Source organism: Micropterus salmoides, unplaced genomic scaffold (assembly GCF_014851395.1).
Source record: "Micropterus salmoides isolate LMB-PRFRI ecotype aquatic unplaced genomic scaffold, ASM1485139v1 Ms_hic_scaffold_23, whole genome shotgun sequence".
Taxonomy (NCBI): Eukaryota; Metazoa; Chordata; class Actinopteri; order Centrarchiformes; family Centrarchidae; genus Micropterus; species Micropterus salmoides.
This window is the reverse complement of record NW_024041484.1, coordinates 18,731,312-18,757,075: the sequence shown is the minus strand read 5'-3', so window position 1 is coordinate 18,757,075 and position 25,764 is coordinate 18,731,312. Positions and strand designations below refer to the sequence as shown.

The window sequence follows — 25,764 nt, the reverse complement described above, 5'->3', positions numbered from 1 at the left end:
TCATCATACTTATTGTTTCCTCCTTTTAGTTTATTTAGACCCTCATTTTCTTTGTTTTAAGCAACTTTATTAATTCATGTGAACAAATAACCACGTACTCGCTTTAACAGCATGCACATGCTAAACATGCTATATTGTCAGCGCAAGACTCCGGCAAGATGAGAGGAAGTGGACTCTGTATTTTACGTCGATGATGCTCGGTGCACAAACGCAGTCAAGATGTAGTTTTCCCAAATGTCAGACTGTTTATTGTTAAGATGAAACTTTCATATTATCATATGTTGTTGATTATGTTAGGTGGTGGGATTTTTTTTCAATTGGATGCTTAAAAACATGGCAGTCTCTTGCTAGTTTCTCCAAGTAGCCTACCCCAGCTTTAAGAGCTCCATAACACAACATCTCAGAGGAGTGTTGATGCATGCACGACATTTACTTGTATTAAACTATAGATATTGCAACTTTACCACCAAGCTTTAAGTTTAACTAGTTTCTCTGTGCCTGTCAGCCTCCATGGTCTCTGGGGATGACTGTTCATCTTGTTTTCCCACCTATCCGTCTTTTTTTTTTTTAGGTCCATCCATCCATCTGTCACTCAAACGGACAATCACCCATCATGATGTGCTGTCAAACTTGGTGTCAACCTGGTTTATATTTTCTGGATAATCAGGCCAGGTGTGCAGGATGTTGTATATTCATGCCCTTCCCCCACCTCTCCATTACTTCCCTTCACCCATCACTATAGATTTGTCCAGGAGGAAGAGCATTTTGGCATCTACAGAAGTGATGAAACATAAGTGATGTCACCATAGTTATTTTTATTCCTGCTCCAACATCATTTTGTAGATGTTTTATGTGTATGCTGATTACTGAGTGAATAATCTGACAACATTTGTTTGTTATTCCATTAGATATTTTTTCGATAAATTTCTTTTTGTCATTAACATGTGGGAAAAGTGACAAATGGTCCAAGGTGATGTCTTCAAATTGCTTGTTTTGTCAGCCAACAAAACCCAACTCAACTCTTAAAAATAAACTTAGCTCTTGAGAAGTTGGACTCAGGAAATGTTTGGCATCTGTGCTTAAAGGTATAGTTCGACAATTTGGGGAAATACGCTTACTGTATTTATATTTTGCTGAGAGTTAGTTGAGAACAATGATACCACTCAAATGTCTGCGTGTTAAATATGAATACACCCTGCGTAGCCTAGCAAAAGACTCAAAACAGGGGAACAGCTTGTCTAGTGCTGTTAAAAAGTTTAATTAAAAAGCTTTTTCCCCCTGTCTTTATGCTGAGCTAAGCTAACTGCCTGTTTGCTTTAGATTAATATTTAGCATAAGAGTAGTATCGATCTTCTCATGTAAGGCTTTGCTCAGACCTTGCTAACTCTCGGCAAGGAAGTAAAATTTTGAACTATTTCTTAAATGATTGATTATCTAAGTTATTTATTAATCAGAATTGTCAATTCATTTAACTAATCAGTGAATCATTTTATTGTTACAGCACTACATGCATTATTGAATTTAATGATCAAAACTTGTAGATAATCTCAGAGAACACAGAGCCACTTAGTGCAATTTTTGTGTCCGCTCTCCTTTCTTGCCTCTACTCTTTAACTTCTGTACGGTAATGTCAGCAACATCATCGATCATCTGATCTAATAATCTTTTGTGCCAATTCATTGATCATCTTTCCCTGTTAGCAACCTTGTCTCTTGTAAAATGTATTTTCTTGCTCTAGTTTTGTTCTTCAATTCAAATCAGCTCTAATGTGGAAATGAGCTGTCTGGTCTCTGGGGACTTGGGAAGAACATCCGTCCCATGATGCTCAACTCTATACCACCTCCCCATGGGATTATGAGCAATAAAGAAAATGCCTGGCTGACCCATCTTTATTTCCGATGCTCACACATGAGCACCTTGCACTCATTGTGTTAAGAACCCTTTCTAACATAAAGACTGTGGATTTTTACTTGCAGGCTTTTATCACCATCTTTCTCTCCATTCCCTCTACTTTCAGACAAAATTTTTATTCTATGCCTTTTCAAGTTCATTCTCCTGCTCAGCTTCCACATATCATCCATCACCAGCTGGTAATAACTTCATTCTGTATCAAAAACCAAGACTGATTATTTCACTTCCTCCATTTATCCTCTAAGTCTCTCCATCACAGTCTTTCATTTTTACCCATCCAGGACATTAAGGTCTTGACAGACAGACTCATAAACAAACAAGAATGCATGCCACATCTCCAGGGGAAAATATCAGTTTCTGGGAGGATTTTTGTTTCCTTCCTTTCCCTGCATATTGTATTTATTTTTGCTTCACTTTTCTGCAGGCGTTTTGAGTTAAGAGAAGTGGGGCTCTGAGGGTCCATGATAAGGGGCTTCCATCGGCTCCACGCAGGGCCAGGCTAGATAGGTGAACACCAAGCTGCACGCTGCATGGTTATCTGCCAGCAGACACACACACACACACACACACACACACACACAGCTAGTTTTCATACACAAGTATCCACACATGGGCTATTGATACACACACACACACACACACACACACACATGTGCGTCAATATGTAATGATACAGTATTCATTTTAAATGAAGAAATGTAGAGGTATTTTCATTTTAACCAAACTTATGATGAGACCATTTTTTAAAAATGGACAGGATTTATAATTATTTATCACTTACTGTAGTGTTTCGTTAGATACTTAAAGGTAGTGTATCAGCCACATTCAAGTGTCCAGTGCCCGCAAAATAACCACAAAAATGAATACATCTTTCCCATTTTCTACACATAAAAGCAGCCACACAAAAGGTCCCCTTCCTAAAACACACTTGTAATTATTCATCTACAGGAGCTCATTAGACATATAGGGAAATTTTCTAAACAGTGTAGCCCATAAATCATTATATAATGAGCAATGGAACATGAAATGGACTTCATCTTCAGTCTCCCCTAAATCACATAGCAACAAAGCAAAGTCTTTACTCCTGCCCGTTTTGTAGTTAATGGCAGTGCATACAATACATGCTCAAGCCATTTTGCTCATTTACCAGCAAAACGGTGATCAGTAAGCCTGCGATTTAGGACCCATCAATGCATTTTATACACGTGCTGCTAAGGCTAATGCCTTTATGATTAGGTTGTAATTTGGGATAATTGTTTTAAAGACTTAGAGATATATTTAATAATTGTCGTATACCACTGAGAAAGGATAATGCCACTATCAAAACAAACCAAATAAGACTTCCACACTTAATTTCATTCATGAACAGTAGCTTTCCTAAATTTCTTTGCAAAAAAAAATCCATGGGTATTCCGCTAGCTTTCCAAGGGCCCAATCTGTTTTCTGGCTTGTTTCCCTATCACCAAAGAACAAGGAAACATCAGTAACATGACCTAGAGAGTAAATGAAAGTGAATAAAAAACTGAAAGGTATTTAGTTTGCTTCTTTTGCTGAGGACGGCAGCTGTAGTGCCTGGTCACACCAGAAAGTGGCACAGCAAAATTATTTCACTAAGCTCGTGAACTTGTTGATGACAAAGTGACTCCTAACCGAACAAGGCAACACTGTGAATTCATACCCTGACCATACTATTCATACATACACACACAGTCATTACCTTTATGGACTATACGTACATTCATTCTACTCACCTGCCATTCATAAGTGTGTGTGATTCACTGCCTCAACATGTGTGCAGCCAGTGCTCTTCATTCAGCCATCATTAGCGCTAACACAAGGAGGTAGATTAATGCGTGAGGTTTCCAGCAGGTGGTAGAGGGAGAAAGGTTAACATAACGAGAGTGGTGAATGAATCACTTTGAACTCCGTCGTTTCACAATCCTCCATTATTGTGGCTGTAATGATGTTTTGTGCCACTCAGAAACTGTCCTTTAGTCTTAATCAAAATGGATTTTATTTTTGTCGTGCCCTCCATGCTAAACTGCCGTGGCATTTGAATGTGTTGCATATGTTCGAATGTGATTAAGTGTATTTAATTAAGCCACAGCCAGATGGTCCTGCTGGTGATTTTATGCTGCCGTATGTTTTATAGTATGCATTATAACCTTACAGTGCTTTTCAATGTGGCAGGTGGGGTGAATGTGAATGCTTTAAATCAATGGAAAAGGTGTGTTGTGCTTTTTCCTGCTGCCCTTTTTCGTTGGATTTTTCTGTCTTCTTAGCTGTTCTTCTCGATGTCTTGCTTCCTCCCTTTTACAAATGCAATTTGGCATCCCTGAGATAGTGCAAATACACAGGTGATTGGGAATTCTGTAGTCACACTCCCGGAGAAAAGTTCTGATGGAGTTAAATGCTGCAACTGCTGCTTTGAAGTGTTTCTGCTTTTTTGTGCTACATATGGCTGCAATTACAGTAGCCTACCAATTATTTTCATTTGTTTTTTTTCGAATAATTGTTTTTCAAGTTGATGACATGATTGTTTGCCATTTTTATTTATAAACTGACTGAATCTCTTATTGGATTATCAAAACAATTGCCAAATAATATTTTGTCTATTGTGTAATTAATTTAACGACTAATCATTTGAACTCATGTTGCTGCATTCACATCAGCTAAATGTTCACATCCTCAGATATCTTAAAAAGTGTTGTATGATTGCAGAGTTGGTGAGGATTTAATTATACTCTGCACTGTGAATGAAGCACTATATTGATTAAATTATTTTCAAGCGGTTCTGTATTACGTGAAGTCCCCCTCCTTTCAAAATTGTGTTTTACTTCACTTGGATGTTTGAGCATAGTTTGACACCAGAAGGCTGATTTCACATTCCTCTGTTGTCATCTTAAAGGGGACATTTTTGTCCGTGCGAGTTCAAGATGTGTGCATTCCAGCAGGATTTTGTTACATCCCAAAACCGTGTAAGCCAATCATGGTCCAGTATGCATCTTACACAAGTGTGATGTAGTAACTCCAGTAGTAATACATTGAGAATGTGCTTTTCAGTGAAGTAGGAGACATCTTTTCTCTAGTTACTAAAATATTGAAACATTATTTGGATATTCTTAGATTCTGGATTTTTCAATGATTAACAAGGTGTAGCTGTAACTGCTTAATTGAATGTTTTATTTAATTATTTAGAGTAAGTATTTTAAACATCAAATCATTTAACGGCATGTTGTAATCTCAGAAAAATAGTGAAAAATAGCCATCTGGGTTTCCTAAAGTCTACGGTGATTTTATCAAATAGCTTGTCCAACTATCACTCCACACACAAGATACTTAATTCCGTTTAATGTCACATAAGACAAAGACAGATCTGAGAAGCTGGAACAAAGGGAAATTTAGCACGTTTGCTTAGAATAAAAATAGCTACAATAATTATCAAAATAGTTATTGATGATTTTTCTGTTGGTCGAGTAATCATGATTTCAGCTCAGCAGATGGTTCTAATGCTGCATTCACATCACATGGGGCAGAATGAATCCACAGAATGGGAAGCATTGCTCTGTTTAAGACTAGTGAGCGTTCGCATGATCGGACAACTCAGCGTTGATTAATTGATTGATTACTTACTTATTTACCTTTAACAGTGGACTATTCTTACGTCAGACATCTTTCGGAAAATATGTTGTTTCATCATTTGGCCTTGTAGGTGTTGATGGACTGCCTTGATGTGTTTTTTTTATTTTTTTTTTATCCCTGGCCATTTTTAAGGGCAAGATGATTCATCTTCATGATGAATGCAGCAGTGCAATCGACTTTTAGGTGTAAACAAATAAGCTTTTTTTTTGCTGCTGCTGAGGTATGAACTTTCAGAATAGTCACCTAGAATTACAGAATGTCCTTTCTCACCTGTAGAGGTGAGTGACCGATCTATCTACTGTATGACTATAGTGCCGTTGCACCTCTCTTCTCTCTCTCACTCTCTCCTCTTCTCTGTCAGTCCTCTCTGAAGCCCTTGGGGGTGTGTCGCTTTGTATTTATTGTCATTAAGCTGCTTACTGTTCTCCCATCATCCATTCATCCATGCGACTGTGCCACTGCCTTTTGATACAGTGCTTATACATATATTATTCATTTGATTGACTCCTCCTAATCGCCTCACAAGTGGCAGAAATTAATAATTCCAAAAATCCGGTCATTTGCATTCTGTTCAAGGAGTTTTGGTGGCTTCTTTTCCCATGTGGAGCTTTGCATTAGCCAGGGGAACCAAAAGGTGTAGAGAGACACTGAGAGCAAGGGGGGGGGGCACTTCACTCACAGCAAAAAATCAATGAAGCTGGATATTCAAGACTAGTCTATGGTTTTTATGGTGGCCCATAAAAACCCCATTGAAAAAGTATATATGGCATGAGATGATTTCTCTGTGGGTGAAATTGGATTAAGCCTAGTGTAAAACGGAAAGTCTGGCCTTTTTCCTTTCCTCTTTTTTTCTGTCTCTCTCTCTCTCTCCCCCTTGTCGACTCACCCCACTGCCATTACACTCTATAGGAAGAGAAACCTAATTACATGGCTGAAAGTGGCCATAGTGAACACTATTAAAAGGATCCAATTAAAGTTTGTGCGGCGTTGGCAGCAGCATTCTGGTGAGAGATTATTTGTGGAGGTGGAATTTGATCTGTTGTGCCGAGAGAGTCATCCATTGGCCAAGCAATCGGAGATGGATGGCGAGTGGGAGGGGCCTCAGAGCGATCCAAGTAATTGGATCCTGAATTAATGGATGCTTGGATCAAAGCAGGAGTGAAAGAGAGTGGCAGTGTGTGGGGAATTTGGAGAGTAGAGGTCCATAATAGCAGGGGTGAGACGATAAGAAAGAGAGAGATGCAAATTTTATTCCAGTTTATTACAGCACAATGTGGGTCTCATTTTCATATTTGTGGCCTTCATTTCTATCCATTATAAAAACATTGTACTCACCAAAGTAAGGGTGCAAGAAACATAAGCTCTCACAGTTATGGTAAATGGTATTAGTAGGTTAAAGTTAAACCTTAATCTTTAAAGTATATGTGTATATATAATATTTACAGTTTTCCCAGACTTATGTACCAGATTATGTATTGGTCCGGACCAGTTGCCAAGCAACCTTGGTTTTGGTACTGATTAAACAAATTAGATAAATTAATTAGTGAACTTTAGACATGCTGGAAGGCAGATTTAGTCACGATGCTAGCTGTTTCCCCCTGTTTCCAGTCTTTGAGCTAAGCTAGCTAACTGTTTACAGATTGTAGCTTTATATTGAATGAACAGACATGAGAGTGTCATCGATCTTCTCATGTCACTCTCGGAAAAAAAGCAAAAACACATTTCCCAAAATGTCGAACTATTCCTTTTAGCTGTGATGGATATTAATAACTGTTAAGAACAGTTCATGTAATAATTTTAAGAGGTTTGTTTAAAACCTCTGTAATAATATAAACTACCCTTGTTTCTTGGCCCATTGTTTTATTATGAGCAATAACAATGATGGCCATAGTTAAAAAAATAAGCTGAAATAAACCAGAATTTCCATTAAAAGTATGTAAGAGACCAAATATCTGTAAAAGAAAAAGAAAAACTTGCCCAGTTCATTCCATTCCAACTTGCCAGTCCTCACTCCTCTCCATCCTTCAGTCCACCTTCAGAGCAGCAAGTCTATTTAAACACAACCTTCATTATTATTTATGGAAACATTTTCCACAAATCATTGTTTACTCTGAGTGTAGCACGTTTCTCTGGAAGCTTACAGGAACACTTTTTTCCCTTTTTACTTTGAGCAAGTAACAGGAAGGAAGAATTCATGAATTATTTGCCATTGTCATTTATTTTAATTTTTTTTATTATTATTCATGATATTAGCTTATATACTTTTAAAATCATTTTCACAACTTTGGAGGGAATTTTAGTTGAGCATGAAAAACCCCTGAGGCCCTGAATGCAACACTGACAACACAATGAAGGCTTGTTCTTTCAAGTGACAGTTTTGATACATGAATTTTTATTCATTCATTTATCACAAGTGCCACCATTAGAAGTCACAGTGTGTCAACACAGTGCATCCAAACACCACTTCTAGTAAGAAAATGAAGGCTGCAGTGAAAATCTTTTTAACTAGCCGAGGTCATGCTCCTCAATGTCAGTTTAATTGCAATGCAGGGGAAGCTTCTTTCGACAGACCAGGGCTTGAGAGAGAAATACAGGTCCTTTTGTCACTCTAGCTCACACACAGGAAACAGGGGATTTGGACCTAAGTGCAGAACTCACATGTAGAACAGGTACAGTTTATGGCCTTTATTGGTGAGTGATGAAAACTTAAAAACGCAGCCAGAAAAAACAGAACCATGACAGTTTTTGGTCTTTTTACTCACAAACCTCTACTCAGATTTCTCGAACATATATAGAAAGTAATCCAGTTGGTGGTTGTCTCCGTGGTTACAGTGCAAACACTTATTGGCTAATTCAAACGTTTCGTGTTGCAGCATTGCTCAGATGTAATATTGATGGAAAACCTTTGTAGATATGGACTACACCCAAGCTTTTTTTTAAGCTTTGCAAGAATCACAGCATACATCTCCTATTTGTCCATCAGTTCAAACTGATCTGGATTTAGCTCGTTGATGGCCAAGAAAAGAAACAATGAACCAATCAGAGTTTGTAAGCAGGATTAAGAATGGGGATATGATCTTTCATGCTTCCCAGCTACATTCATGAAATATGGCCACTAATGGCAACTGATTGGCTGGGGCAAAAAGAACAAACTATCAGAAACTTGTTTTTTGCTGATCTTCAGTGCTATAACATCTGCTGATGCTGGGTGTGATCAGAGGTTAAATGGGCTTTAAACCAGAGAGGACAGCAAAACACTGCTTTTCAGTTATTTTTTAAAATGAAACTTAATTGCCAAGCCAAAACATTTTAGTGACAATACAATGAGTCTGTAAATAAACTAAATAGGAATAGTGGCATAATCCTGTAGCCGTAATCGAGGTCTCCTGACTCTCTAACAGATGAGGTAAAGCTTTCAGAGTGCTTTTACACACATTTCATACACACACACACACACACACACACACACACATCCAGAACTACAGTAGGTCCAATAGCAGGAAAGGGGCAGAGGTGATGGCAGTATCAGATATCTTAGCTTCTGGTATTAAAGGGCCAAAAGGTCTCAGTATGAGATGATTGCCACCATGTGGAGTGTGAAGATTATTCCAGCCTCTCTGACCCACAGGGCTGTCGGTTCAAATCTGTTGCTTGACCCGAAGACGTTACTGGAAACACACAAATTGGCTCTCCTGATGCTTGCATGCTGTTGAACATTGGAGGACTGGGAGGATGGATGGTGTTGGATTGAGAGCATCGTTGAAATGTGGGTTGATGGGATACACGTCAGGTTGTTGTTCTGGTAGAATGGGCAGTCTGAGCCTTCGGGGCTATAAACAGTCGTGATGGGGCATTATAAATGTATAAAAACGGTGCGAGCCATCCTGACAAACAGATTGTGTCATTGGGTGGTAGTGTGCTCGAGCCAGAGTGGCCCTGGATGGTGGGATTAGGCTGACAAAGCAATACGTTCGCATCCCTGATCACTGCACACACTCAAACACACCCTGAAAAACACCCAGCCCAGGGCCACATATCCAAACGGATGACATCAGCTTTCCCTTAATCTCTCTATATCTCTGCCCTCTCTTTCTCTTCTCTCTTCCTCTCTCTTTGTACCTGCCCGTTGTCGGCTGTGTGTGTGTGTGCATGTGAATGTCTGCTGCGGTGCACCGGTCCTCTCTGAAGAAAAATTGGAGTAGCTGCTGAGAAAATGAAACGACCTCCTTGTGTTTTCTCATATTTTTTGGGCTCTCTACAGATTAAAGTTGGTCACTCACCTGCTGCCTGTCAAGAGTCTTCTCCACAGCTCTGAATTATTAGGGTGCGTGCCTTTTTTTTCTTATTATTTTTTTCATTTCAACCTCCCCTGCAAACATGATGGCTTTTAATTCCCATGGAAGTTGAGATGTGGAGCAAGACCAAAGGTCTGTGGCATGCTGGAGGAGCAAAATGAAATAGAGGGAGCTTGAGATGTGATGAAAGGAGCCATTCACATCTTCCCACGAAAGAGACAGAAAGAAGGATAGAGGAGCTCTGATTCAATTCTCAATGATAACAGATATGATGACATCCCTGTGTAGGGGTAGGTTGTTTTTACACTGTGTATATATATCTTGGCTGCAAACTGTGTCATGTGTGGGATAGGCCTGCAGATACTTGAGTTACATCCTGAATGAATGTCAGGCTTACTTGTTTTTGCCAACTATTGGGATTCACTACCATGTGTGTTTGATACAGCATTTAATCAATACAGAGAGCTCTTTGCAATGACAAGGTGATCTGTCACTGTCATGGACATCTGCACTGAGCTGGGGACTTGGTATTCAAACAGCATCAACAGTTTAAGATTAAGGTGTAATTACTGACTGTTAACCATTTATTTTCTCAAATAGTTAGTTAGTATAATAGTTGATCTGTAACATGTTAAAAAAAAAAAAAATGTCTTGTTATGTTTGAACAACAAGACCCCAAAATATTCACTCTCACAAATGACAACGAAAAGCAGAAAATTCTCAAAGAAAACGAATGTACGGCAGTTTTGCTCAAAAACAGATTTCAAGGAGTAATCGATTATATAAATAGTCTGTGATTCATTTTCTGCGGCTTGACTAACCGTTTTGGCTCCAATCATGAGTCAATTTAGCAGCCTTCTCCCAAACCTAATTATACAGGGAATCTTCAAATGGCTTTAACCTTATGTCACAAGCTCACTTTCTAGTGAGAACTTGTAACAACAAATCACTCAGCCTTAGCCTCAGTTGCACTTTTACACACCTTTTGCCTGGGTGATGCTGAATTCTCAATTCTTTTGAGTCATTTTTGCATTAATAGACACAATTAATTAATGTCAGCTCTATATTATATAATAATATATAATATTCTGATTATGTAGTAGAGGTAGTTTGCAGAGTTTTTCGACTTTAGGAGCATTATGGATCAATGTTTTGTTGAGTGTTTTCATTTAATTTGTATCATGAGTATGCAGCGCTTTGATACATATTTCTGCTGACAGTTTTTTGCCACCCTACTGATTGACAGTCAGTGGAAGAAATGTGCTAAAAAATGCAGCAATACTAACAAAGGCGGGGAAGAAGAAGACTGCAAGCTGCAAACATTGATGTAAACGATGCAAACCAAAAAAATCGGCTTTGCAAATGTGTTATGAGAAAGGAAATGCATTCAGTGTGTTTGTTCTCAGATACATCTCAGATACATACAGTGTGTTTTGGTAAGAAAAAAAAAACTTATTCATACAAGTTGTTAAACTGTTAATTCTAATGTCAAATCTGCTGAAAACATAATGTGAGAACTTAAGCCCATTTACAGGGAAGCTTTATTACATTTTGACAGGTTATTACATTATCAGGTGCTACAACCTGTTCATACTTGATGTAGTTTGGTTAGGATTTGAGGCTTCTGCTCCAGCTTCACATGTGATTGAATAAATTAGATTTCAAGCAGCCCTCCTTGATCTTCTTACATGAGATTACATTAACAGTGTTACTGTGATTTGGCTTTTAACATATGTGCAACTTACTATAAAAATATTGTATATGAATTTTCTTTCAATAGGATTCAAACAGGAAATGCTCTTTTGGATATGTGAGAGCAATATTTTTTCAGTTTGGAAACTGCCCTTTGTGAGGTTTTGGGAGAACAAGAAGTAGCATTGCTGAATTTGTGAGGCATCGAGCTTTGCAACTGTGAGTTGACAAGCAACAAGAAACAGAGAATATCATGCAAAGTGTTTTGCAGAGAACAAAAACCCAAGGGATCATTTAGGAAACAAATAAAAATGATTTGTTAAATCTTCGGAAAGATGTAAGCACTTCTCATATAATTTTTCCACCTTATTTGTGCTCGTTTGTCTCCTAAATATCCATTTAAATAAATTATTTAGATGACACTGCAAATATTGTGCTAAGGAAATTGCAGATTTTAAAATGGTGATATATGAACCTTACATAGCTGTTTCATTACATTGTAGAGAATGTGAACAGGCCAGAAGATTAATGTTTAACTTTTAAAATACTGGCCTCCATGAGGATTTTCCCTATGTATTCCCCTTTTCCCACCTCTTTATTAGCCCTCTCCACTCAGTTCTCTCTTCCTCTTTTCTCCTTGGGGGCGGATACAGTCATCAATATCCCTCGCTGTGTTATGGGCGGTCCACCCAGCACCTCCTGAAGGGCAGAGCTATTAATGGAATTCAGGGGAGGGCGGCAGAGGGCCAACAGACAGGGGAGTGTGGTTCAGTGCCTGGCTTTCTCCAATCTATCCCACATTACTGGCTGTCAATAAGCAGGAGAGCAACACAGAGTCATTCTCACTGAACTTGAATGAACCTGAAATCTCATTAAGTGGGGTAGAAGAGAAAAAAATACTGATCTTTGGTCAAGAACCAAGAGTGGGGTTCTGCGTCTGTGTGGAACCAAAACATTCCCAGTCAATATGATTACACTGCAAAGCAGTGATATTAACTTTCATCATCAGCTCAGTGAAAACAGAGGCCTCCTCTGCACTCCCTGCTCAATAGACTTTATTACTGCTTAAATGATATGTAATCACTGTTGATTAAGACCCTGCGCTGATTCATCAGTGAAAATAGTGAATAAGCACATCGCCAAACTTGCTGTCGATGAAGGTAAAGTGCAGTGAAAGCAGCTTTTGGTGGCGCGTTGCAGCAGTTCACTGTCCTCCATCAGTCCATTTGCCCAGAGGCGGCAGGCAGGCGCTGAATGGAAAGCTAATCCATCCCTCTAATGCAAGGGCATTACGGCTGCCCGTCACTTCCTAATTGGCTAATGGCTAGATTAGGGTGGTTACAATAGGCAATGCTGACACTGTCCTGGCCAGTCATAACAGAGGGTTTAGGACGTAAAAAGGGCAGGGCAGCCTTATACGTCCGGCCTGGGGCAGTTATTCACAACACAGGCCTGTTATAACAGTACAAAAGGGGATGGTGAACACTGCTGGAGGCTGGAAGCTAGCTGATCCCGTTTCTAGCCCCTGACCCCAGTTTTACCCTTGTTACAATATACTGTATGTTTTAAAAGCTGTATGACACACAACCAAGTCTAATGCACCTCTACTTGATAGGGTTTCCACTTCATCAGAAACATAATAAAGCTGGAGCTCTCCCTCTGGTTGTACGGCAGCTGCTGTAATATACCAAATGCACAAAATCTTAAGGGCACTTACTCTTCTAACTTTAAAGTGAAATATAAATCCAGCCAGATGAGTCAGATTTGACACAACTGACGCTGTGCAGAGGGCACTGCATCCCAATAGCTGGATGAAGTTGCTATTACTTTGTGTGTTAAAAATTTGTGTAGAGTAGAAGATGAAACAAGAGGGAAGACGGAAAGAACAGAGAGGAGAGGAGAAACTTTAGCAAAGACGATGCCGTAAATGGATGAATACAGACTCGTTCTTTGTTGAAATCTATCACCTTACTGTGGCTGTTTTCAGACGACATATTTCTTCATACAACACATAGAAATAAAGCAATATTCAGATATACTGCACTAAATTAAGGACAAGCACTCAGTGAATGGCAACCAAGCCCTGTATTTTGCTGTGTGTGTGTGTGTGAGAGTGTTTGTGTTTCATGTTTTTATATCCCAGTGGGGACTTCAACCTTAATGCACACAAACCTGAGACTCAGTTTTGATTTGTGTTTAACCCTGAGGAAAAGACGGATTCATTTAGCAATGCCAGCAAGCTGCTTAACATTAATGTCCACCCAAAGCGACAGCAATAACACTAAAATATGTGTGGTGCTGTAGTTGTTTCATTAATTCAAGTATACTATAACTGCCAACAATAGTCTACATTAGGGAAAACAGTAATCTGTCACTTAGCCCTTCAAATTCTAACAATAAAAATAGAAATGTGTATTTTTCACACATAGAAGACAAATATACCACATCCTCTGTACTGTAATATTCCACCCCCAGCTCAATGCCACACAGAGGTAAGCAGGTGTAGCTAATTAATTCACCTGTTAGTCACATATGACAGGCGACACCCAGGAGTGAGCAGTTTCCGTGTTCAAGCCATGCCAGCAGCTCTGTGAGGTTGCATGCTAAGATGCTCATAATGACAATACTAACATGCTCTTGTTCAGCAGGTAAACTGTCAATCTTGTTCACTATCTTAGTTTACCATTTAAGCATGCTAACATATGCTGATTGGCCCTAAACACAGCTGAGGCTGATAGGAATGCAGCAAGTCAGGGGATCAGTCAGTAGATTTCATTCTCTGAGGACCATGAATGTCTGTACAAAATTTAATGGCAATCCATTTCATAGTTGACATATTTGACATATTTCAGTCTGAACACAAGTGGTGGACCTACATTTCAGGGACCTTTAGGGCAAACCCAACAACACAGTTAACACCTCCCTAGGTAGAAAATCCAGATTTTCAGTTTCTTGTGGAGTTAATATGTTCAACTCAGACTGTTCTGGTCAGATTCAGTTGCTCCAGGTTCTGAGACAGAGAAGGTGTCATGTTTGTCCATACCTCAGGACATTCATATCCATTTCTCCCTCCGATTCTCGCTTTCTTAATTTTCACCCTCACTTACCTTTCAGCCTGTGAAAGTGCTCTTGCATAATATCTCTTGATATTAGATCTAGATTCAGCAACAGGACATTACACTACAAGTTCTACTGTTCACATTCAGCGTAAAACAAAGAGACAAAAGTACGTGAAGTGTTACTTCCTTTGTTTTTGTTTTGATTGTTTTGCTTCTTAATTGTATGGAAATAATTAGTTTGTGGTTATGGCATAATCATTTCCTCAGGATCTTTACACGTGCTTTGACTCTCTGTCATGAATACACAGTACAGTCTGTCTTTGTGAAGCTTCGGGATATTCTCTGGATATAAATCCTTTGTTTCAAATAGAGGCCGATGGTTCCTCTTTCTAGAGATTGTCTGGGTCCCTGTTGAGCCTTTTCATATTGCCTACAGTTATGTCAGGTTCAAATTGTGCTCAGGTTGTAGTGTTTTTACTGTGCAATGTGCAAATGTGAAGACACACATAGAGGTCATGCATTTAATACAGTGTGTTTTATTAACATAGGGATAGCTTAGAGCGATGTTAATGTATTCTGTACGAGCACTAGTACCGGTATGAAACCACTGCAGGTGTTGGCTGTGACTGGGGCATCCTATAATGGTGCTTAGCTGCATAAGTGAGAGTTGGACTTGTGGCCTGTGGTTGTGGAGTTGAATCTGGCTCAAGGACGTACTGGAGAATTGCAGGGTGGCTGTAGGCTACAAGAACCTCAACCCACGCTACAACTTGAGCTCTCTCATCCATTACACATGCCGCCTCTCTTCATACATCTCTGTTTCTGCCCGGGCTTGCCTCGTACTCCTACTACCACAATCTCAATAGCCATTATCATCGCTCCCTGTACCCTTTTTCTGTCTTGTTTGTTGACTTACATCACAAGAGAAGAAACGACTCCCATGAATATTTTCTGCAAAGTTCCAAAATGGGACAAATGACCTTTTATTCACTTCTTCACTTTTCATTGTCATGATCTATGTGTTGTCTTTAGAGACTGCTAGAAGCAGCAGTAGGAAGATTTATACTTCAGTTTGACACATGGCAGATGATGCCTTTAGTGCAGGATTTAAAATATAGTTTAGTGTTGGATTTCAACCATGTCATGCTTTAATTGTATAATGTGCTCCAAATTTTATTTACTTTGTGATGTAGAGTGAAAATGGGATTGTTTGCTTTATCTACTCACCTGCTAAGAACAAAATTATTGTCATGAAATCATTAATAGCTGAAGTTAACATACAATAATAGGCAAGGACTGCTTCTTTAAGAAGAGGGACATCCTCTTATTTACCTTAATAAAGTAGAATTACCAAAAGATTTTATTTCTGTTTGATTTGGTGACACTGGTCGTCCCAGAGTTCAGGCTTTGAGCAGCGACTCTGTTTTATTTTCCCTAGTCGTTCAGCCATGCAGTCAGCATGTGTAGTGACACCAATATGCATCCACTTCAAAATGCTGGAGACCAACAGTAATGCTCAGCTGGATTATGTCATTTAGTGACACATGGGCATTTGCAAGAGATGGTTCATGTCTTTCAAATTTTACCAAGTGCGTGACTAGGTAATTCCCGGGGATTCCATATGCTTGTAATTTGAACCCAACATGTCGAACTCCGCTACTGACAATGCAAGCTACGGTACTGAAGGTAACTAATGAGTGAAAATACATTTAATGACTATAACAGAATAAATACCAGCAAATAGAAAATTGGGTTTCAGATTATGAAAATATTCATCATATTCATTATATTATTATATATTATTTATGTTTGATTTTACAAAGACTTTAGGCCTGTGACACACCTGTGATTAATTAGCTGTCATTTCCAGATCCTTATGATGGTCTAAAAGTAAAACCAAAGCTTAAAACTGCTTATTTATATGTATGCATGTATGTGTGTTCTAAATATCAGTGAATCCCTTGCTTTTTAATGCATGCTTCAGTGTTTACTGTATGTCTAGTGTTACTGAAAATGAGAGGATTATTGAGCAATTCCCCAGCTTGCTGGATATTTTCTTCCCTATCAACAGTCTAAGTCTAGTCTTACATGAGAAAACACAAACAGTCCAAGCTGTCCAATCACAGTTCTGTGTAGCCACTATAGCCCTAATGTAGTTCCTTTTTTGTAGAATTGCTCCAGCAGGCATTGGCTCAATTGCTATACCATAATTCCCTCACACACGATTGTAAAGCCAGCTTAATACTGAATAAGATCTAGTTTATCTTTTGAGATCTGTATATCATTTTTTTTATTTCTCTGCCTCATTTTGTCTCCCAACTAAATATGAACCTGAGAGATGGAGGAAGGATGTCTGTTCAAATAAAACAATACCTATTTTTATAGTGTGCTTCCCACACTCCAGAAACACACCAGAGGGGTTTTGAGAATCCAAGCTCCCGTAGGCTGACAAAATGATAGATGCAGTATTTAACCTTAATTAGTTTCTCAATTTTCTGTGATCAAGGCATTGTAAATAATGATTATATACCATCCTAAAAATATCCACAATCATTATTGTTGCACTTCAGAGGGGTTGCTATATTTTGAGAATCGCTGATTTGCACCGCAAGACCGTGACCCATATACAAAGGACTGAAAAGCGAGAGGCATTGTGGTTGCCTCCTTTTAGAAATTGTCACCCGAGAGAAGTCCCCACCAGAAGATGCTGCTAAATATAGTTCTGCAACATCAAAGGTCCTCTTTGAAATGTGTGTGTGTGTGTGTGCTGCTCAGTCAGTAGCTCTGCCTGTGAGGCAGGCTAATCTGACGGGTACACAAGCCCCCATGCAGACAGGCACAATCAAGAAGCTCCACTGGAGGTGCAACACAAACACACACACATACATTTTACTTTTTTTTCACCCAGCAAATAACAGTGTTCCTGCTGCTCATTTGTTTTTATAAGCTCTTACAAATTACTCAGTCAGCAGGTTCCAGTTTGATGTTTTAGTTAACTAGAGTTCAACCGCTGCAGTCCCTATTATATGTACACCTATCCACAGGCCCCACCCACTAACCATTTTTGTAACTTTCTGAAACCGACAATCCACTTCACATAGCGTTTGAACTTAGGCTTAAGCTCTCCTTTTTTCTTCACATCACTACTTTGTCACTTTTTGCATGTACAAATGAGTGCAACACCATGAATGCTATGGGGGGAGAAAGGTTGAACAATTATCCAGTCATCCCTCTCTGAGTTCCCACTTGTGTGTGTTGCTGTTCGAAACAGCTTTTGTCTTCCAACATTGTTGGACAACACATTGTACATACCAATTCTTTTTCTTGCACAACCAGCCCTTAAGAGTACCCATTTACCCATAAGTGAGATTCAAGAACAGCTCATTTATTTGATTAGTTCTCTTTGTGTAATTAAAAGTTTGGTAATCAGTGTTTGGGAGAAATTGAATCCTGCATATTCCTCTTCCTGGCCCACGACTGCACAGCACATCACCTCTTCAAAGGCATTGTTCCAACCTTGTGTAGTGATGCTGGAGTGATGTCAGTTAACCTTTTTAAAGTCAAATCGCCCCACACCACCTACCAGGGTGATCAGTGGCACAGTTGTTCCCCTGTTCAGTTTGTTACACACAGTTGGATACTTTATAAGCTGTAGTGAGGATCCAACAAGTGTGTTTTACGGGCTTCTCTTTTAGTGTGAACAACCCTCCCTCAGATGTGAAAACCCATTCAGCACCTCAGGGGTAGAGAGCCTGCTTGTTATCACAGCCGGGATCAGTTTTAACAAGTATAATTAGAACAAGATGATGAGGAAGTATTTAGTAAGTCCTTTGTACCACAGTTTAACATCATACATACTTTGACACACTTTGTTTTCGGAGGAGATTTGAACGATGTGTCAGTGAAGTTGATTTAAAATGCTACTGTTACAGGGAAAAATATTTTCATCACCTGCAGTCAGTTGGCAGAACTGCAGCTGCTGTCAGAGAGCACTCGACGTGCCGTCAGCTCCATGCAAATTGACTTGATTTCTCCTCTTGGTCTCCAAATTGCATCACTTAGCTCCTGAAATGTACCTTGCCACTCCTCCCCCTGAAAGCACACTGCTCAACTATTCAGTCTCAGCTGTGCAAGAAGGAAAGGGACAAAAAGGAATAAAGAGGGCACTTAATGAGTAGAGCTGGGTCAGGGTCAGCATGTTTCAGCTCTTGCATGTTCTGATCTTTTCTTAAACACTCTACTTTAAGTCCTTTCTCATTCAGCAGTGATGGGGCATTCACAGCTCTAGCGGCTCTAAGTCTTCTCGCTTATCTCCTACAGGCACAACCAGGCAGCCCAAGGAAGGAGAGGTCCCGGGGGTGGATTATAATTTTGTGACTGTTGACCGGTTTATGGAATTGGAGAAAAGTGGAGCCCTGCTAGAGAGCGGAACATATGAAGGTAAGGATTTAGTTAAGTCACGCTTGTGATTGCCGTCAGTCCTCTTTGTGATATTTCAAATTTTCTGTGGAACTTAAACTGCGATGTGGCACCGCAGGCATTTTCCCCCGTGTGAGTGACAGCGGTTTGAATAAATGCTGAGACGGGTCTCATCAATCCATGTCCACGCACTGCACAAACACTCACAAGTATCCTTCTATCCATCTATCTATCTTTCGGCTTTGCGGCATGTCATCAGTCATGTAGGACACTGAAAGGAATCTTCTGTAAATTCTGAATCAAGAGAAGCCAGCGCACACGCATGCAGTACCTTCACGTTGGCTCTCTCTTGGTTCAGTTCTTGAGCCTGAGCTGCAGTGGCTTTTCAGTTGCTTAATCAAAACAAACAGACACTATCTATACTCTCTCTCCTGTGGTCAGACAGGCCCGAGGCTTGGATTTTAAACCACTCGGAAAATGCAGCCCCTGGTCTGCCATGCCACCTCCAACTCTCAGGAGACCACTGCCATTATATAGATAACACATAGCAGCTAACTTTCCTCTCTCCCGCCTGCCACCACTACAGGAAGGAGAAAAGAATTGCAGATGGCCAATTTAACGGTCAGTTGCCAGAAGCAATGTTAGATCCTTTGAGTGATGGGAGCCACCTTCCGCTGGGATTGGGAGAATCCGTCTGCGTGGTCACTCAGTCAGCATTTTAGATATTTTAATAATTTAATGACCAATTAGATGTGGAAGGAAGGGATAAGGGGTGAAATTTAAAAGGAAGGCTGTACAGAGGATCAGCTTGCTGTTAAAGCAGAAGGACAGTTTGAGTTGTTATTGTAAAGCACAAAAGTTTAAATTCTTTCAGCTTCATGTCTGAGAATTCATGTTATTTTCATCAGTTTGGTGTGGCTCTAAATCAGGGGTCTTAGAGTCATATTACCTGGAGGGCACTGGCGGGGTTGTTCTCTCCTAGGGGAGCCACTTAATTACGTTTTAAACAATACTTTTCAAACTATATCCACTCCAAAGCTGGTAAACGTCTAACTCCCTCTTCTCTCCCTAGTACCTCGCATACTGTTCTGTTATGTAAGAACCGGTAGTAGTCATATTTGGCGTTGACGAGTTGCACACATTTTACATCCATGCTATAAAATTAAGTGATTACTCTGAAAAAATCATAATTTGCATGTTGGATTTAACAATAACTCCTAAATATGTGGGGGGCCCCCAATTGTCTCATGGGCTGCATTTGGACCCTGGGAGGGAAGTTAGAGAGTCCTGCCGTAAATACTATAATACTCATGAGCCTGCTATAGAAAGCCATTCAGAACATTACTCTGTAGCAAATTCAGAAAATTTCATTGTTGTAGTCAGAGACAAAACACAGAACCATAGTAGCTGAATTCGCGTGACGTCACATGACTTAAATCCAAAAGGGAAGGGTGTAATTTTAAACTTGAGCTCTTAGCACTAAACAGAATTTAAAGCTTATTGATTGGATGTTTTCGTACCAAATCATTTTTAGATGTGTATGTACTCAGTCTTACAACTTTTGACCTAAGAACCAGATATTTTCTAATACAGTTGCCTATCGTTTCTACTGATGATTACACTGGGAGAGTTGCCCCTTGGCCTTGGCCAGCCAAGTCACCTGATATTATATATAGAGCCCAATCAATCAGCTGAGCTAATATAATAATTAATATTTGTTCATTGCAGATATATCAATATCTGCACGGAATTCTTTGTACAGAAATGCTTAAGATATGCCAAGGTAAGGTAATTGAGTTTGTGCAGCATAAAGCACAGACAAGTTTACTTTTCAACTGTGAAAAGCACTGCTCAGTTCATACAGTAACTTGGTCACAATCCTTCAGTAACCAAATTTAAGGTATGCTTATCATAAATGTTTGTTTGTATAATGTATTTATGAGAAAAAAACAGATCCTTCAAAAACTGTCAAATATTAAAGGGAAATTCTAGAATATTTCAACCTGGAAAGCTGTAGAGGGTTTGCACAGCTTGCCCTGATTACATTGTTTTGTGTGAGTCTTCATTTCCCTGAATCTAAATAACAGAGCTGGCAAGGGCAAGTTAGCATGACCCGCATGTATGGGAAATACGCAGAACAATGAAAAGGGCTTGCATCTGGAACCCTAGAAGCCCAAAATAACGCTTTCCATTTTCTCCGAATCTTGACTCTAAATGCTTGGAAGTTGTGATTCTAATCATGCTTTGGCATTTCTTTTGAATGTTTCGTCTTTCCAAGAATTAGTTTGGGGAATTTGTTAAGAGAGACTTCTTTTGATTTCTTTTTTCTAGTTTTACCTGCATGTAGGACGGAACTTTAGACTGAAATCAGTGCAGCTGTCTGATGTGACAGCAATTCCACCACTTACTCAAACTTCAAAGTCCAGGTTTCTCTGATGCTGCATGTTATTTGAGTTCACACAAGGAGCACTAGGATCACTTCGTCTTTCTTCTCAGAGGCAAATATTCAGCTCATTAAGGCTCCAGGATTTGTGTCTGTGGTTTGGGGCTTCTCATCCCAACAGTCCCAGTAATCTTTTTACAGCTACTTTCCTCCATTTTTCATTGCAGCCTTCATGTTTTCCAAAACATGAACATATTTCAATAGGTTTTTCCAACACAGAAGGAGACACCAACTGATGTTTTTTTTAATCTCTCTGGCTATTCTTCCTGTTCCCAAAACTGTCTGCAGTCACTGTTGGAGTTTGTCTTTAATGCTCAAGCCCAGTGCATTAGAATAATCTCCATGGATTTTCACACACATCGTCTTCTCATGTCTTATATTTTTGCCAGGGACATTTGAGTGGAGCTGAAGAGATATAGCTACTATTTGCTAATCTAATACCAAACCTAGTGAGAACTACTGAAGACTCAAACTGCGGCTGATGTCCTCTGAACTGATTCTGTAAAGACAATCTCTTCAACTTTCTATCACGCTCTCAGATTTAGAATAGCCTCAAAGGCAAGTAGTGTCTGATCTTTTAAAAGAAAAGAACATCTCTCAGACTTACGACCAACATGATTCGACAGGTCACTCCAGCGTCGGTGTCTCAAGCACAATACCTAGTTATTGTTGTGTGAAAACTTCCAAAATATCACATTTCCAGAGGTTAAAAGAGACAGTCTAACATTCAGCTTGGCAACAAAATCTTTTGCAGTTATTTCAGTGGGTTTTGAAAATGTTTTACTTCCTTAATCCACAGCGGAACATGTAATCTTTTGATTTGAAAGGTTGGTTCACCAGCAAAAAACACAATTTTCCATTTACCTCCACGCAGTAGGGCTGAACGATTTTGGAAAATAATCTAATTGGTATTTTTTTTTAACCAATATTTGTATGTGATTAATTTTTAAGCTCTTTACATTCTGTATTATTCAGAAAGGACAAACAGTAAATCAGTGTGTAGACTGACCAATACAATATTAGATAGATTAAACATACACTTTTCTTTCTTGTGGGCCAGGCCTGTGTTATGATGAAATTAGGTGATGCATGAATTAATATTATCAGCAACGGTAGAGAAGAAGTATAAAATTTTAATAACATAGAAAGATAATGTGAGTCAAGTCATGGCATTAAGTAATAATATCATCTAATATCATCAGGTCGGCCTACCTACAGACCACAAGAAAAACTAAGTTCACCACATTGTGTTATACAGTAAGCGCTCAATACAACCCACAGTTCAACCACCAATTAATGAGTCCTTATCTCAGTTCAAATCTTCTAGGAGTCCAACTTTCATCAAAACCTCAAAAAATACTGAGGTTCAATTCAAAAGTTGGCCAATGAAAATAAAACAAAGTGACGCCTCTCGAGTTTAATAGACAAGCTTAGTAATTCTCCCGTGTCTCCCCCTCCTCCCCCATAGCCTCCGATGCTGGTAAGCAGCCACTAGCTGTAACCTAAACATGAAGTTATGAGATTTTAACAATGACTGATGGAGACTGTCAGGGTGACTGACCTGCTGTCAGCAGACAAACTGAAGGGTAGTAAAATATAAAATCAATGTAGAAGACAGGAAGGGGGATGTTGAGTCAGAGCCATGTTAAATACTGCTATTCCTAGATGTTGGGTAGTTTATTCTGACCAGAGAGCAAAACGTAGAAATACAGTGATTATTCAGTCCAAGCCATGCAGAAACATCACATGCCAGGAAAATCCGTGCATGTTCTGATAAGTCATTGATTTGCAGAGGAGAAGATGGAAGTACCCAAAAATGGGTGAAATGATGAGAAGTGTGTGTGTGTGTGTGTGTGTATCAAATTGTCTTTGTTTGCACATATGCATTGCTTGGTGTAGATCTTATAGCTGTTGTAATATTGTCAGACAGGATGTGAGCTCTCAGCTTGTGTGTTCATGGATCAGCTGGCTTCGACATGGAACAGCTTGTCAGGGGCAAAAAACACCTCAGCCTCTGTGTAACTGGTGCAGTGGTGTCACGAACATCCTTCGACTTATTCTCATTCTGGCTTGCTTTACTCTGTGGGCCTCTTTGCTAAATTTTTGCTCTCCCTTTCTTCACTGTTTTCACTCACTTCTTGGTCTCTTTCTGTTTATGTGAAGTGAATTTATCTTCATCGCTATGTTTATTTTATTGAAACGTAATGGAAATAAATATTGTATTAAAAAATATTTTATATCCTTGTTCCCTTTTGGGATTGTCATAAGCTGAAGTATTACACTCTCAGAGAAAAGGAAATAAGACAAGAGTAACACTGCTAATTAGCACTACAGTCGAAGTATAGCTTAATGTCATTAGTTTTGCATGTACTTGGTGACCAAAGTAATAGATAAACTGACTACGCTAGATGAAAAGTGAAGGAATCACCAAAGTTATTACAACAAATCCTCTAGGAATCCGTAGAAAATGTCATGTCATTCTACCCAATAGCTGTTAAAAAGATTTAATTAAATTTTTTTCCAAAAGTCAGGGGATCATCAATTGATTAATATTCAATTCTCTGGGGACCATGAATACCATATTTTACAGTAATCCTAGGTATTTCCCTCTGAACTAGAGCCCAATATTTGCTATGAGCTAATTGCAGATAAATCAGTATCTGTGTAATAACAGACGATAAATTAAAATAATTAAAGACAATTAAAAGAAGAGACGAAAGATGGATCTGTCCATCATGTTATGAGTGGTGTTGTTGTTGTTATAGTTGTCTACTAGAGGGCACTCTGCAACTCCCCTGTTGGCAACACACTGTTTGGAAGCCACAAACCCAACACAAAACACAGCAATCAACCGACACAATCAGCTGTACTTTTATTCAAAGTGCTATTTATAACAATAAAAAAGTGTAATTTTAAACTACATTATGTCATGTTATCTTGGTGAGGTGTCCTAAATACACTAACAATTGTTTAGGATAATCTTGGTTTATGTTGTGTGTTTCTAAAAAGAAGGGAAATAAAGAATATCGGAATATTAGATTTTGAAATCGTCAGATATCAAAATCTGTATCAGTCTTAAAAATCACATATCCATCAGGTTCTACTCTGATCCACATGGCACAGGACCGGCCTGTGGCATAGGCGACAAAGGCGGTTGCCTAGGGCGCAAAATATCAGGGGGCGCCACAAGAGAAGGTTTTCAACTTGCCGCAAATCAACTCAGCCTAGCTGCTGTGACACCGGCGTACGCCGTGATAGTAATGAAGTGCACCTCACGCTGTGAGTCCAGACAGTTGCGGCGAGTCATGTCAGTGTAGAGTTTTGCAATGTAAACATCTAAAACCCGAGGCACAGCCTTGCTCTGTTTGGGACTGTGAGCTGCACGGATCTGCTGATGTTAAAATCCATGTAAACCTGTTCTGGTACAACCCCTAATTAAGATTTTGAACCTGAAAAAGAGCATAATACCACCTATGCTCATTTTCAGGTTCAAAATCTTAATTAGGGGTTGTACCAGAACAGGTTTACATGGATTAATTTTCAAAAAACACCATATTTTTCTCATACTGCGCATTGCTGCAGCTCCTCTTTTCACCCTATGTGTTGTACGCTCCGCTCTTGAGCTACAGAGCGATGCATCTTACTTGTACAAAATTTTTGTTGGGAGTTGCACATGCGCAGTTCCCAGGTAAGGACTACTAGCCAGTTAGAAGCAGAGAAGTGCGGGTCGTAAGAAACAAGGTAGTGTGATTCAAATCAAAGCCGCTTCAGACTGTGACTGTAACCTAGCAGGTGGTGTAGGTTACTACCAGTCCACAACATCATTGTTCCACATCTTACCATCAGGACTAAACGTTGAACTGTTGCCGGTGTTCTGACGATCTATGCTGCCTTGCCGAAAAATGCTACCATAGCGCAAATCAATAGACTCGACTCTACTCGGCCCTGCTCCGTTTTCCTTTGCAGATAGTACCCAGAGATAGAACGTAGCTTGTTGTCATAGCGACGCCACACACAACTGCCGCGACGTACTGTTCAATGCGACACACAAACCAGCGATCCACACAGCTTTCTCTTTAAGTTAAAACGTTTCAACATTACTCAGAATGTAAAGACAGAGCTCCTCAACACTAAAACTGTCAATATTCGAAATCTACACAGCTGATTTCTCACCTCAAAACTTCTCAGAAGTGGATTTAGTTATGAAATAACATACAAAAACTGTAAAATATAAAACTTTCTGTTGCTGGCCTCTGTCTGGTGCAGCAATGATGATGCAGTGAATAGTCTGTCATGTTTTCAC

At 39.4% G+C, this 25,764-nt stretch overlaps 1 protein-coding gene across 6 annotated transcripts in view; it reads left to right on the top strand.

Annotated features, from left to right (window-relative positions):
- The window catches only part of magi2a (membrane associated guanylate kinase, WW and PDZ domain containing 2a), a 238,547-nt gene that overhangs the window by 132,185 nt on the left and 80,598 nt on the right, over nucleotides 1-25,764 (top strand). For all 6 annotated transcript variants that reach the window (XM_038738435.1, XM_038738434.1, XM_038738433.1 and 3 more), the window contains exon 3: nucleotides 18,920-19,039. In XM_038738435.1, the coding sequence (XP_038594363.1) occupies nucleotides 18,920-19,039 (120 nt within the window). The remainder of the gene's footprint in view (nucleotides 1-18,919; nucleotides 19,040-25,764) is intronic.